The sequence below is a fragment of the Elgaria multicarinata genome, chromosome 8 (genome assembly GCF_023053635.1).
Source record: "Elgaria multicarinata webbii isolate HBS135686 ecotype San Diego chromosome 8, rElgMul1.1.pri, whole genome shotgun sequence".
NCBI lineage: Eukaryota > Metazoa > Chordata > Lepidosauria > Squamata > Anguidae > Elgaria > Elgaria multicarinata.
In genome coordinates this window covers 29438590-29454069 of record NC_086178.1, presented here as the reverse complement: position 1 = coordinate 29454069, position 15480 = coordinate 29438590, and the positions used below count along the sequence as shown (strand labels likewise).

The 15480-nt window shown below is 39.9% G+C and overlaps 1 protein-coding gene across 2 annotated transcripts in view; it reads right to left on the bottom strand.

Moving 5' to 3' along the window:
- Positions 1–15480, bottom strand: part of VEPH1 (ventricular zone expressed PH domain containing 1) — a 156625-nt gene that overhangs the window by 73772 nt on the left and 67373 nt on the right. For both annotated transcript variants that reach the window (XM_063132057.1, XM_063132058.1), the window contains exon 8: positions 2778–2998. In XM_063132057.1, coding sequence (XP_062988127.1) covers positions 2778–2998 — 221 coding nt within the window. The remainder of the gene's footprint in view (positions 1–2777; positions 2999–15480) is intronic.

Below are 15480 nucleotides of genomic sequence, written 5' to 3'. Positions count from 1 at the left end.
ATTTGCTGGGATTTTAAGGTATTAGATGTGAGACAAGAAGACTGGTGTGTGTTGTTATACTTGTATCAGTTGAAATAGGCTTTTCTGAGACTTATAATCCAAATATTCAGACTTAGCTAATGTTTATTAGGTTTATTGAAACAGACCTGAAAAATATCTGCTATGATAAAAATCATAGCATGTAATCGTAAAAATCGTAGCATGTAATGATATCAGTAAGGTTATAAACCAATACTATTTTATATGTGTGCTTAAACACCTCCTGTAGCCACAAATTATTGTTTTGTTGAAATACTGAAATTATAGTTGTCAGTTATTTAAAGGTTCCTTAATTATGTAATTGTTCAGTCATTTAGTTGAACTAATTAACATTCATTAAACAAGTTTGCATAGTGAAAAAACTTGATGAGGATGCCTTGATGAGCGAGTTTCTATTCAGTATGCGATAACTTACAATTCAATTTTAAAATCTAATATTCATTGTAAGAAAAAAATGTTACTTCTAATAATTTTTCATATAATTGGGGATCATGGAATGGGATGCTCCTACAGGATGCTGAATCAATGTCTTGTGAGTTTCGACCCTTTTAGTAGCCACCATTGACATGGAGAGGCACACAGGTCACCTGACAACTATGGTGAGATATATTGTATTTCTGTCATAGTAATTATGTATAGTACTTATGTACATTATTGTATATAGTAATTCTATCATAGTATATATCATAGTGTGTGTGTATGTGTATATATATATATATATATATATATATATATATATATATTATGCACATTTTATGCAAATCTGTGCCCTCATTTGCTGTGGGAATATCTAAATGGCCACCATAGATGATAGTAAATATAGTTGTAAAAGGAATAATAATAAAAATAATAATATGATAATAATGTTTAGCACATGTATACCTTGTTTTAAGTGTAATGTTGTATTGTCATCTCAATGTTGGTGATGAAGGTCTAAGACTGAGACAGTGATTTGCCACTTACTGATATCATGACTGAGTTGAAACTTATACCAAGAAATTCCCTGTAACATGACTGTTGACATATGAAGTCAGGGGACTATATTAAGCCCATAAGCGTTTCTTCCTCAGCCAGCACAGCCCCATGCTGCCATCATATGTTAACTCAATCTGCAAGCTGGTCATTATGCAGTCATAGAGAACTTTTCTGAGAGAAATTTTTACACAGGCAGATGTCCACTTCTGAGTACTGGCTTGGTCAGGCCCAAAGAATGAGCAGTCTGCAGGTACTTGGAAGCAGAAGACTCAAGCTGGGATGAGGACTGTAGCATAGACAGGAAGCCAAGACAACACAACACTTCCTGGAATTTAAGGGCAGATTATGTGTGAGAGGTGGGTAGGCAACCGGGAAGCAGGCAGGGAAACAGTCAGGAAGCACAGTGGGGAAGCCAAGAGATGTCATGGAATAATGAGTTGCCTACGTGTCCAGAATGCCACAAACATCCTTGCAGCTCTGTCCTCCAACCAGCAGCCTTGGTGGTGCAGGTAGTAGGGACCTGGATGTACAAGTTGGGGCTCAAGATCACAGGGCTATGATGGTAGACACTGGCAGACAGTTCACAAACATTGCATTGCCTCTACCCTTGACCTGTGGGAAAAGTCATCATCAGTAACACCTTCATGTCAAACAACGAACATCTTTTCTAGGCATTAGAAATGCCTAGAATAATGCCTAGAAGAAATGCCTAGAAGAAATGCCTAGAATAATGCCTGTATAATATTGCCAGGATTCAATCATTTTTGTCTGTCTCTTCTGCCAAGACGCTTGTTCATGCACTGGTTATTTCACGGTTGGACTACTGCAACCTTCTTCTCTCTGGCCTTCCTTCTTCTCACATCAGTCCGTTGGTTTCTGTTCACCACTCTGCCGCAAAGATCATCTTCTTGGCTCGCCGCTCTGACCATGTTACTCCGCTTCTGAAATCTCTTCATTGGCTTCCAATTCACTTCAGAATCCAATATAAACTTCTCCTGTTAACCTTCAAAGCTTTTCACGGTCTAGCTCCTTCCTATCTCTCCTCTCTCATCTCACACTACTGCCCCGCTCGTGCTCTTCGCTCCTCTGATGCCATGTTTCTCGCCTGCCCAAGGGCCTCTACATCCCTTGCTCGGCTTCGTCCATTTTCTTCTGCTGCCCCTTACGCCTGGAACGCTCTTCCAGAACATTTGAGAACTACAAGTTCAATCGCAGGTTTTAAAGCTCAACTAAAAACTTTTCTTTTTCCTAAAGCTTTTAAAACTTGATGTTGTGCGGACTTTATACTGTTAGTTTTACCCTACCCTGTGCCTGCTTACCCTACCCTGTGCTTGTTGGCATTCTCTTCCCCTCCTTATTGTTTTACTATGATTTTATTAGATTATAGCCTATGCGGTAGGGCCTTGCTATTTACTGTTTTACTCTGTACAGCACCATGTACATTGATGGTGCTATATAAATAAATAAATAAATAAATAAGTAAATATAATAATAATAATAATAATAATAATAATAATAATAATTAGACTTTGCCTTTGTGGCCTTTCCAAGCCTGCAGCAACAGTGATAACATCATTTATCTACATGAAAATTCCACAGCCAGTGTTTGAAGACTAAACATTCTCCTTTTAGGCAGGCATCTGACGGTTAAATGATTTTCAACTTATATATTAAATAGGACCATAACTTGTCAAACACACCACACATATTAATTAATATGAAATATCATGCCACTCAGATAAAGCTGCAAAATTTGAATTTACCTGCTCTCAGAGGTACTGTCATTTTCCAGCTGTCGGATGAGAAGTTTAGCGATGGCAGTGAAGCTGTTACTCATACGATAAATGTCTCTGCTCTGGATGCCTAGGATATTGGAGAAGGTGTCCGTGATGTGCTTGATCTCCAACAAAAGGATGTGGTGGAATGAATGTTCCATGTTGGCCAGCTGATTAACCAAGTAGATGAGGCAGATTCGGGCTCTTTCCTATTCATTAAGAAGAGACTTTGTTTAAAAGTGGATACCACCACAGTTTAAAAATTGTAACAACTTTGCTTGAAAAAAGAAGAAAATCCAGACCTGATCTGCTGTGGTTCTCAGAGCATGTTAAATGGTTCATTTTTAAAGGATTATGCAACAAACAAACAAACAAACCATTAAGTAAAATACAAGTTCGGTGGGGATAAACATGCTACAGGGACTTAGGGAATGTCACTGTCCGAATAACAGAAGCAAAACTTGTCTAAGGCTGGGGTGGCGCATGGACTCCTTTCAAATTCCCTAATGTCTCATCTATTGAACAGGAGTTCAATTGTACAGGAACTAAAAAAACACGAGGAAAGTGCAAAGTGGTTGGCAGCCATACAGAGCCGGCACCAGGCTTGAGGGGCCCTTGGGCAAGCTGCCTTCCACGCCTCCAGCACTACCTGATCCTTATCCCCTCTGGAAATGAATGCTCAGTTCAGACGACACGTCAGTCAATGGTGGACTATTTAATCAACCATTGCTTAAAATAGTGCACCACTGACTAACGTGTCGTCTGTCAGGCCAAAAGCCACACCATGGCGGATAATTTTGAAAAAATAACCCACAGACATAACCAACAGTTTGCAGAGTGGCTTTTCTGCACAACCGTTGCTTATTGTGTCATGTGGCGGGCTCTGTTGATTATTTCCATGCTGAGCTTCACTGGCATGGAAAATAATCCTATGCTAGTAAGTGTTTGGGGAGCCCCCAATTGTGCTGTCCCTTAGTGGAGTGCCCTGATCCTCAGCTCCCCACATGCTGTCCCTGAGTGGGCCGCCGGAGATCACAGCACCCCACATGTTCCCAGGGATGTGCATGTCCCTTGCCCCCGTCCCCCGCTCCATCTGGAGATTGGCTCAAGGGCATAAGAGCCCCTTCCATCCCCTCGAGCCAATCCCCAAGTGGATTGTAGGGCAGGGGGCGAAGAATGTCCCATGTGTGTGCAGTCCACATGTCCTATCCATGACTCATTTTCTTTTTCTCAAATGCAGTGTGAGGAACTGCCTATTTGCTCATGTAGTGGCAGGGAGTTGGGTATTTAATCATTTCTCCTTTACTGTTTTCCTAAACCAAATCACACCCCAAGCTGTTAGTCCAGCAGTGGAAAAATACAGGCACAGATACCAATCTATGGAGCTTGATTTCTTTCAAGGTGTTGCCAGAAAGTACTCCAAAAAGTCTACCTATTACCTAATGGGAGTCAACTCTTGCCAGGATAAACTCTCTTAGCTTTCATCTCTGCCAAGATTAATTCACCAAGTATTTGGATTTGTCAGCTTTTTGATGGTAACCTGCACTTGCCATATCCCATGTTGGCCATTCATTGAGACAGCAGTGTTATCCAACTATCCTCGTAACATTACTAGTGCTTTAATACTGCACTAGTATTTAATTTTTTTAATTAAATTAAAAAAAATATTATTAATTTTTAATAATAAAAATTAATTCTTTGGACCTGTCCTCTGATTTCAGAGCTACCTTCTACTGAAGGTAATTTCACTATCAAGTGCAACTGAAAAGTCTGAGTAAAAGTACAACTTTGCTCCAGGTGCAAAGTATGAGTGCATTTGCTCACCACAGACAACATAGATTGAAAGTCTGAAGGAGGCTAATGCCTATTGTCACTAGAGATTATAACATGTGGAATTGCTGCTATTCCTTGGAAACAGCAGAGTGCTCTATAGTACTGATAATCTGATGTAGGGCTTCACAAGAGGAAATCCTTGCACAGATGCCTGTGCCTGACTGATGTTTTCAGGAAGGGAGTCTGAGGAACTGAGGCAAATAGTAGTGACAAAGGATGAAGTTCTCAATCTTATTGACAAATTGAAAGCAAATAAATCACCAGGCTCAGATAGCATCCATCTTAAAGAACTCAAATATGAAATTGCGGACCTCCTCACAAAAATATGCAACATGTCCCTTGGCCTCTGGAATATGGCCAATGTAACACCAATTTTCAAAAAGAGATCCAGGGGGGACCCAGGAAATTACAGGCCGGTTAGCTTGACATCTGTTCCAGGTAAATTGGTTTAAAGCATTATTGAAGACAAAGTTAGTAAGCATATAGAAGGGCAGGTCCTGCTGAAGAAGAATCAACATGGCTTCCGCAAAGGCAAGTCCTGTCTCACTAGAATTCTTTGAGAGTGTCAACGAACACGTAGACAGGGGTGAACCAGTGGACATTCTTTACTTGGATTTCCAAAAGGCTTTTTGATAAAGTCCCCCACCAAAGACTCCTGAATAAACTTAGCAGTCATGGAATAAGAGAAGAGGTCCTCTTATGGATCAGTAACTGGTTAAAGAACAGGGAAAAAATGGTCAATTCTCCCAATGGATGAAAGTAACCCTGATGTTTGTGTCCTATCTCCAGTATTCGAGGCAGTAAGCTTGTGTGCACCAGTTGCTGGGGAACATGGTTGGGAGGGTGCTGTTGCACCAGGTCCTGCCTTGTTGGTCCATGGGCTGATGGCTGGTTGGCCACTATGTGAACAGAGTGCTGGGCTAGATTGACCCTTGCTCTGATCCAGCAGGGCACTTCTTATATTGTTAAAAGGCAGCTAACGAATTTAGAAAGTCATGTTTTTTCACTCTTCTATTTCTCTCCCTTTTTTTTAAGTCCAGACAGATCAAGACATAAACAAGGACTCAATTAACATTTAAAGAACAATTTTGTTTTCCAAACAATATTTGCAATATACACAAGTGGGAGGCGATGTTTCTACCAACACTTTCCTATTTTGATCCAGCTGGCAGAAATCCATAAGACCTGACATTTTGCTACTCATCTAGAGCCTTGTCAAGGAATAATAAAGTATACCATTATGGGACATGCAATTAATATGAAAAAAAAAATCCAGATTTTTTTTTTCATCAGCTTGAAGGCAGTCATCTTTAGCATGTCTCTGGTAAAAGCAATGTTTGTATTTTTCTTACCATTGTTATTGTAGGCTTGATTTGGGGGGGTATATTTACGTTCTTTATGGGAAGCAGATTTTACGTTTCTATGGTATACAATTACATTTGTTGACAGGGGAGTGATGTTAACATAAAGTGTTGCAGCAACAGCTTAAAATATTTTATTTCGCTGCATCAAAATATAAATATAAGGAAACAGCAGAAGAAAAATATGAAGTGACCCTAAATTTATCTTGGCAAAAGTACCAGCATCAGAGTAAATAATTAGGGAAATATAAAGAGTTGCTGATTTTACTTTGGAAAAGTTAAATTCAACAGAGACAGCATTGTGTTAAGATTCCTGTAAGAGAGCCCTACCAAAGTCAATTAAAAGTTAGGAACAAAAACTGAGCCAGAATAGACACAAAGGATCTTTTTTCCCCTCCTTTTGGCCAGCTTGCTTGCCTTTTTAAAGGGTGAGCCCAGGGCTAGCATTACAGAAACAACAAAAGCGGTCAGTCGCCAGGGTAGTTTACAATCCGACTGCTGTGTATCAGCACCCTTTGTGACTTACAAAGGATTCTGGGGTACACCTCTTTGAATATGCTGCACAGCTGTATGGAACAGCCAAATGTCTTGGGTCAGTTTACAGAATGCAGAAGAAGAATTAAATTGTAGTCCGGCACAAACATTTACTTTAACTAACTGGACTGGAGTCAGACCAAGTTAGTCACAATTAGTTCCACTGAAATCACTGGAACTTGGGTTAGCCTTTACTATCTTTTCACATTGATTTAAAAGGGAATAAGCATGAATAAAATGCGCTCGACCTAAGCCCCCTGTCAATATACTTTCTGAGCCCACTCATATCTTAAATGGCCTGAGCTCTTGTCGCTAGCAATCTGTTAACGTTCAGTGCCTTTACAATAGTTATTTGGCTATTAATACTACTTACGCCTGCTGCTTTCTTATCAGAATGTGCTAGATACTAGACAGAATACAGGCCCTTGCTCCATCTGGACTGTCCTCTCACCTCACAGGGTCATTACCACCAACTCCTCTGTGGGAAGGATCTCAAAAGAGAGAGGGAGACAGGCAGGTGGAGATTACCTTAAAGGCCCTGTTCCAGCTTGACTGTTCTTCCTTCCCCACACAGGGCTTACTACTACTACTACTGGATCCTTATCAGTTGTTATTTTTAATATTTATTTCTTATTTTGTTACAGAAGTTATATCCTGACCATTAGCCAAAATGACTCCCAGAGCGGCTTACAAAGATAAGTAGCAGGACATTCTTTACCTCAGTCTCACAATCTAAATTTAAGACATGACACACAAGGAATAAGGGATAGGAAGGGAGGGAGGATATATGTAATTAAACATTGTAAAAAGAAAACAGAAAAGAAAGAACAAGAAGAAAAAAAGAAAGCAAAAAATCTATTTGAAGACATATTGATGGTGACAACTTACTGCCTCTTACCCTCCAGCTCACAGGGCAGTTGGTTGGAACGGCCTCTGTGAGAGAAGCCAGGGGCCCAGTCCACAAACAATATTGTTTATAGTGCATTTTATAAATATATTATTGTCTTGCTAAGTAAACCCACTTTAGAAGGATGGTTATATTGAAAGGTAGGATATAAATAATTGTAATGAAGTAAGTAAATAACTAGATAAAACTCAAGAGGGTTTATGGTTTCTTTCTGTTTCAATAATAAGAAAAGGCAAATGTGAAGGAAAAATGTGACAGTGAAAAGCACAGCAAGACCACAGGAAGAGTCCCCAGTACCAAATTCCATAGAAAAGGAAAGACTGGCAGGCCAGAAAGGTGTTTTTTTTAAAATACCATATATGTAGACTGTTAGACTCCACCTGCGGCTTCCTTGGAGTGTTTCTCTCAGTCTATTTTCAGGTCTTAATGTGTAATAGGATCTATTTTCAATATCAAGGCTGACTTCTGGAATATGTGAAATAATAAAGAAAAGTGCCCCATAATAGGTACTGTACGGAATGCGTACTCCACAGATCAGCAAGTAACTGCAGGCTCTCTGCATATTCTTATGATGAATGAAAGGCACTTCCTGGGGAAATGAGATGGCTTTCAGTCATGTTTGAGCCCTGGTACCTCTCTTTTTAAAAACTAAACACTGAGCATTCCTGTTCTAGATTAACACTGCCAGTGGGAAGAACAAATAAACAACGCCTGCAGCCTAAGTGCTTTACATTGCATAAGGCACATCATTTTCACACTCCATGAGGGCTGTTACTGTTATTAAACACTTGTTATCGCCATTACCATATCTGCTGCTGCTGTGTAAACTGCCCAGAGAGCTTTGGCTATGGGGCGGTATAGAAATGTAATAAAATAAATAAATAATAAATGTCACAGACAGCCTGGGCTGGCAATGGTGTCATGGGTTCACTGACTGCTTGGGATTAGTATGCATAGCAGCTAATTGAATGGTGGCACAGCCGTCAGACCTACTCTGAGTTTTGAGCAGGTTACCTACTTTTTTATTTTTAAAAGAGTGTTACTGTGCTCAGTTGTTCATTTACAGCTTTATTTTTTAAAGAAGAAAATGTAATTATTATGTAAGCAATGCCTCCAGCCACTAGGTGGTGCCATTTCAAGTAATTAGTGCTTTGCTAAGGTATCTTCTGCCTTGAAACAAGTTCCTGAAAAGGTCAGAACTAAGGTGGAGGACTGTGCTCTTAAAACAATTCACAAAATATTAATGAAGTTCGTTCTTCTGTTACAGAAACTTTTTTTTTTAAGTGGAAAACTACTTCAGGGATGTGTTATATGTGGGGCTGCTTTTGAAAACAGTCCGTAAACTTCAGCTGGTACAAAACAGGGCAGCCCGTTTACTAACAGGGACTGGCCGGCAAGGTCACATTACGCCAGTCCTTTTACAACTTCATTGGCTGCCAGTCCAGGTCCGGCCCGATTCAAAGTGCAGGTATTGACATTCAAAGCCCTAAACGGTTTGGGGCCAGGTTATTTGAAGGAACGCTTCCTCCCATATGTACCTGCCCGGACCTTAAGATCATCTACAGGGATCCTTCTCCGTGATCCCCTGCCAAAGGAAGTGAGGCAGGTGGCTACTAGGAGGAGGGCTTTCTCCGCCGTGGCACCCTGGCTGTGGAATGAGCTCCCCAGAGAGGTCCGCCTGGCGCCTACACTGTACTCCTTTCGTCGCCAGCTGAAGCCCTTTTTATTCTCTCAGTATTTTAACACTTAATTTTAACTTAAATTTAAATTTTACTGTTCTAATTCTGTATTTTAATCTTATATCAATTTTGCTGCGTGGTTTTATCCTGGTTGTGCTTTTATACTGTATTTTGTATTTGTGTTTTTAACCTGTTGGTTGTTTTATTATGGTTTTAATTTTTGTGAACCGCCCAGAGAGCATCAGCTATTGGGCGGTATAAAAATGTAATAAATAAATAAATAAATAAATGGGATTTGGACAAAGGTTTCTTGGAACAATCAACACTGGGCATGCCCATCTTCTTGTTTGAAATGTGCAGAACCATTTCACCCGCCACAGCTCACTGGGTTTGCACTGAATGTAGCCAGGGTGTTTGCAGATTGGCCCCACTATATGTTATGCCTATCTTCTCCTTAAAAATAATATTAATAACCAGCATTCCTACATTAGTTGCCTTAAACACTCCAGTTTCATCAGGCAGGTTATATATGAACAAAATCTTAGGTGTGTTTTAAAATAACCACCTGATTCACCACAGAATTTTGGTGAGGACTATGGTCATAGATTCTACCGACAAGATGAATTACTGGACTGATAAGGAAAAGGTCACCGGGGTACATGTATAGGAGTAGAAACTATTTTATTGCTTATATTTCTCAACTGTATAGCACAATAAAAATGAACTTCTTTCCTCTTTTCCTTTCATGAAATTCTTATAACTAAATAACTACGTTAGGTTAGCTTATTATTTTTTAATGGACATCCTAATTATTCATTTTTCAGAACACTTCAGCTTTTATAATGCAAGCTGTGTTTCTCTTTATTTCATCTTCAGTCCATTTTCTTAAGAGGAATAAATAACATCAAAAGATCACACCTTAGTTGATGTTTAAATATAAAAGTGCATTTGGTTTATTTTATTTTAAAATAAAATCTCTGTATAGTCTTAAATGATTAAAATCGACATAAAATGTAAAGAAAAAAAAGACACGTGAAGAAATACCAGCACTGGTGGTGTTTTTTCAAAATCTGGGAACAAAAATAGCCCAGGCAAATATGAAATATAAATTTAAAAACCTGGGAGTACAATAGGAAGAACAATTCCCTTCCTAAGGATCAAGATATTTCTTTTAGCCCATGTGTGAAAATTACTGGAGTTTTGTTTTGCTGAACCTGAGCAATGGATTTATTATAATATGTGCCCACTTACCATACATATTGCTGGCGGGGGGGACGGACCCGGAAATGTGTCACCAAACAAGAGGACACAAGATTGGGATATGTATTGATGCAAATATAGAAATAATTATTTTAATTTAAATAAAAACACAATACAACTCACTATAGTGGGGAAAAGTATGATCAGGTGACCTGCATGTCTACTCAGTTTGCTGTCCAGGTGCTGTTGATGGTCAATTTCAATGCCTTTGCTCTCTCTTCTTATGGCTCTTAAACTTTAAACTGGACATACTAAACAGCCCTTCTAGGGTGACCATATGAAAAGGAGGACAGGGCTCCTGTACCTTTAACAGTTGCATAGAAAAGGGAATTTCAGTAGCTGTCATTTTATATATGGAAAACCTGGTGAAATTTCCTCTTTACCACAACAGTTAAAGCTGCAGGTGCCCTGCCCTCTTTTAAATCTGGTCACTCTAGTATAGCTCCTGCAGCTTTAACTGTAGTGATGAAGAGGGAATTTCACCAGATTCTCCATATATACAAATGACACCTGCAGAAATTCCCTTTTCTATGCAACTGTTAAAGATACAGGAACCCTGTCCTCCTTTTCATATGGTCACCCTAAGCCCTTCAAATAAGATGCTGTCAAATAGAGGACACATGGCCATGCATTGCAGTTCGATTTGTGGGAAAGCGGCTTATAAATGAAAGTCTGATCTCATCTAAAAGTTCCAGGTATGTGCATTTTGCTCACAAAAATGAAGGTGGTTAGGCATGAAAGAGTTAAAATATTTTGAGAATGGTTTGAATAAATTCATGGTTTGCTTGCAAGAGTGAAGAAGTTTTTTTTCCATGAAGGACTTAATGTAGACCTCACTAATTCATGAAATCAAAACTTGAAAGCCTTGTGGATTTGGCAGTGGCAGCTAAAATTTTTGGATAAGGCTTTGGAATTGATGGAATGGCAATATTTAACCTAAATTCCACCACCACCCCAGATTCTAAGAGTGAGTCTCATTTCCCTATCTTTCTTAAATGGTGCACTATAAAGAACTGAATATGGGTCCTGCCATTCCTGGGAGCTGTCTATATGTGGAGAAAGCATCGTGGTGGCTGTGGATCTGTCATGTCTAACCCTACTGCTTTTGTTTTGGGAGAAGGTGTTTCAGGTAATCAGAATCAGATTTGGACCTAGAGGAGGCACCGCCAGACACCAGCTAGCTTGTACCAGTGGGGGAGGAAGCTCTCACGGGCGATTCACCAGTTGGAAGTCAGTCCTCTCCAGAGCTTATCTCCTCAAGGCCAAATCCTACACACTCAGTGGGAAGTGAGCTTTCTTCTGGAGGAGAGCACTCCGACAAGCTAGCTGATGCTAGGGTCCGCCGGAAGCTAAAACTCACAGAGTGGAAGGAAGGCGTGAGAAAGTCAGTCTGACTAGGATTGCGCCAGAACCTGCCTTCGCACCAGGCTCTCTGAAGTTACGGGCGTTTGGGAAGGGACTTCCTGTTCTCCTTGGTCGGACAATTGAGTTTGCATAGTTTTGCCTAGGAGGAAGCTTCCAAGAGATTAGACTCTCATTATTATTATTATTATTATTATTATTATTATTATTATTTATATAGCACCATCAATGTACATGGTGCTGTACAGAGTAAAACAATAAATAGCAAGACCCTGCCGCATAGGCTTACATTCTAATAAAATCATAATAAAACAATAAGGAGGGGAAGAGAATGCACCAAACAGGCAGTATAAAAGTCAGAGCAAAATCAAGTTTTAAAAGCTTTAGGAAAAAGAAAAGTTTTTAGCTGAGCTTTAAAAGCTGCAATTGAACTTGTAGTTCTCAAATGTTCTGGAAGAGCGTTCCAGGCGTAAGAGGCAGCCGAAGAAAATGGACGAAGCCGAGCAAGGGAAGTAGAGACCCTTGGGCAGGTGAGAAACATGGCATCAGAGGAGCGAAGAGCACGAGCGGGGCAATAGTGTGAGATGAGAGAGGAAAGATAGGAAGGAGCTAGACAGTGAAAAGCTTTGTAGGTCAACAGGAGAAGTTTATATTGGATTCTGAAGTGAATTGGAAGCCAATGAAGAGATTTCAGAAGTGGAGTAACATGGTTAGAGCGGCGAGCCAAGAAGATGATCTTAGCAGCAGAGTGGTGAACAGAAACCAATGGACTGATGTGAGAAGAAGGAAGGCCAGTGAGAAGAAGGTTGCAGTAGTCCAACCGAGAAATAACCAATGCATGAACAAGAGTCTTGGCAGAAGAGACAGACAAAAATGATCGAATCCTGGCAATATTATACAGGAAAAAACGACAGGATTTAGCTACTGCCTCAATATGAGGAATAAAGGAGAACGAGGAATCAAATATAAAGGTAGAAGAGATGTTTGCTGCTTAATAAAAGCTTTATGGATTACCTAGCAGGTCTCATCATTTGTCTCCTATTGAAAGCAGGAGCTTTCTGAGAAACTCAATGCAAGCGCAGTTTTGCAGCCACTGCTGGGCTTCTCCCCGATGCTGTGATTTGAACAAGTTGGGGATTTACCCCAATTTTTTTCAAACGAAGCAACATCACTCCAGGGCAATCTGGTGCCAACCCAGGGGCAGTGCCTGGTGGACGTGGCCAACAATTGGTCGCCTTCCACCAGGGAGAGGGCGGGGGTGGCTATGGTACCCGTATGGCCGCCCAGAAACCCAGCACTCCTTCCTCAGTGTCAGGATTACCCAACGCCATCCCAGGTGAGGGAAAGCGCATGATCTGAGATGGAAGTGGCGCCAACCCGGTGCCGTGAAGACAGACCCCTGGAGGGCATTTTAAATGCTTTCACATGCAAAATGACATATTACAGACTAGTGAGACTAAACTTTCAACAGGGCTTAAGGCAAGAATGAACCCCTTTTGCTACACTAATTCTTATTTTCTTAAGTATTCACCAGCCATTTGGATGTGGTTATAAAGTTATATTGCTCATCACTTTTGGTTTTTGAGAGTAAGATGACAGATTCTGACCCTGTTCTCCCAAGTTTGCTGTTCTTTTCCTGTCTCTTCCATAAATATATTTCTAAATATCTATTGAAAGGTCTTCCGGATGTCACTGAAACTGGACCTAGTGATGAAAATGACCAATGTATGTCATCCCTTCAAATATGTGTTGTTCCTAATGGCACAGCCAGACTGTAACTAAACTCTCTGCTAAGTCAGCATGTCAGAACTACTTAGAGAAATGAGGAAGGCAGTAGGATATAATGTTGGAAGTTAAATATTTGAGCAGATACATTAGTAGGAAATATCATCTTGTCCACCACAGGTATATGGACATAGGCTGTTTAGTACTTTGAGGCTCTGATGGGATAAAATGGGAATCTTGTCACAACGTAATACCAGCTTCTTTCATTTCTGATTGCTACTGCTAGGACATAAATGGATACCGTTGTTTTTATACTGTTTATGTTTTTGATGGTTTTAAATTTTGTATACTTTTTAACGTTCACTGTTTTTAACTTTTGTAAACCGCCCAGAGAGCTTTGGCTATGGGGCGGTATATAAATGCAATAAATAAATAAATGTAGCATCAACAAATGGAAAGGGAGCTGGATTGCCTCTAATGCTCTTGCCCCCAACCTCCAGATCTTAACTGGCATTGTGTATATAAAGTCTAAGCATGCCCACCTGTATGGATGTCAAAGCTGGTGAAAAACAGTAATCCAATCAACAATTCATGAAATTGACCTAGTAATTCAAGAAGAAATGGTCTTGTGAAATGCCTTCCCTCCACACTTCATTTTATTTATTTCATTGATTCTTCAGGATGTTTTCTTGGGAGTAAGTCATGGAGATTATACTTCATATTAGCCATGCATAGGAATGCAATTTTAATCTTTGATTCCCCCATCCCACAATATGGCATTAGATGTCTTTTAAAACTTTGGATCTGTTTTTGAATTAAGTATCTTTGAGATTTTGCAAGACCTTTTTATGTATTTTGTGATTTTGACAACAACAACAAAAAAACAGACAGCCTGAAACAGCCTATTTCAATGAAGTGAAATGGCTTAAAAATGATCATTGGCATTTTGAGCCTGCCCTAGGTTCTCTCCACATGATCACAAAAGAATACAGAATTGTATGTCTGAAAAAAAGGAATAAAACCCTCAGGGTTCTGCTCCCATGGAAAGAGCCCATATGCATGTAAGGAAATGCACAGACAGTTCATCTCCTGTTTTGCATGTTGATTCTACATGGAATTTGAATGTATGAAAAGGGCTGTAATATCTGTCTCATACCTACCTCTTTTCTCCCCACTGATAGTCATACGTTGTTATACCTGTGTGTCTTGGCCAAGGCAGGCTCAGGATGCTGTACAATTTCCTGGCAAAAGTTACATTTTAAGGTGATGCACATCTCTGCGACATTATATCCGCCAGCTGTGCCCCTTCCTAGAGTTAGAAGACCTAAAGACAGTAGTGCACACGCTGGTAACTTCAAGGCTCGACTTCTGCAATGCACTCTACATAGGGCTTTGTGCCTAGTCTGGAAACTTCAACTAGTTCAAAATATGGCAGCCAGGCTGGTCACCTAGGGGTGACCACATTACACCAGTTTTAAAATCTCTTCATTGGCTGCCAATTAGTTTCCGAGCAAAGTATAAAGTGTTGGTTATCACCTTTAAAGCCCTACATGGTTTGGGTCCAGGCTACTTGCGGGATCGCCTTCTCCCATATAATCCACCCTGCACACTCAGGTCCTCTGGGAAAAATCTACTTCAGCTAGCAAAAACTAGATTAACAACTGATACCTAGAGGACCTTCTCTTTTGCTGCTCCCAGACTGTGGAATGGCCTGCCAGAGGAGACTCGTCAACTTAACAGTTTACTAACATTCAAGAAAGCTATAAAGACTGATCTCTTCCGGCAGGCCTATCCAGTGGAATTTTAAGATGTTTTTAAAATGTTTTTAGGATTTTTTAAACAATGTATATTATGTTTTAATTGAATATTATGTATTTTATCGTTTATTGTTGTTCCCCACCTCGATCAAAATGGAGAGGCGGGCAAGAAATAAAATTATTATTATTATTATTATTATTATTATTATTATTATTATTATTATCTCCAAAAGTAATGGGCCTGAAACTGATATTAATCTTACTGCATATTAT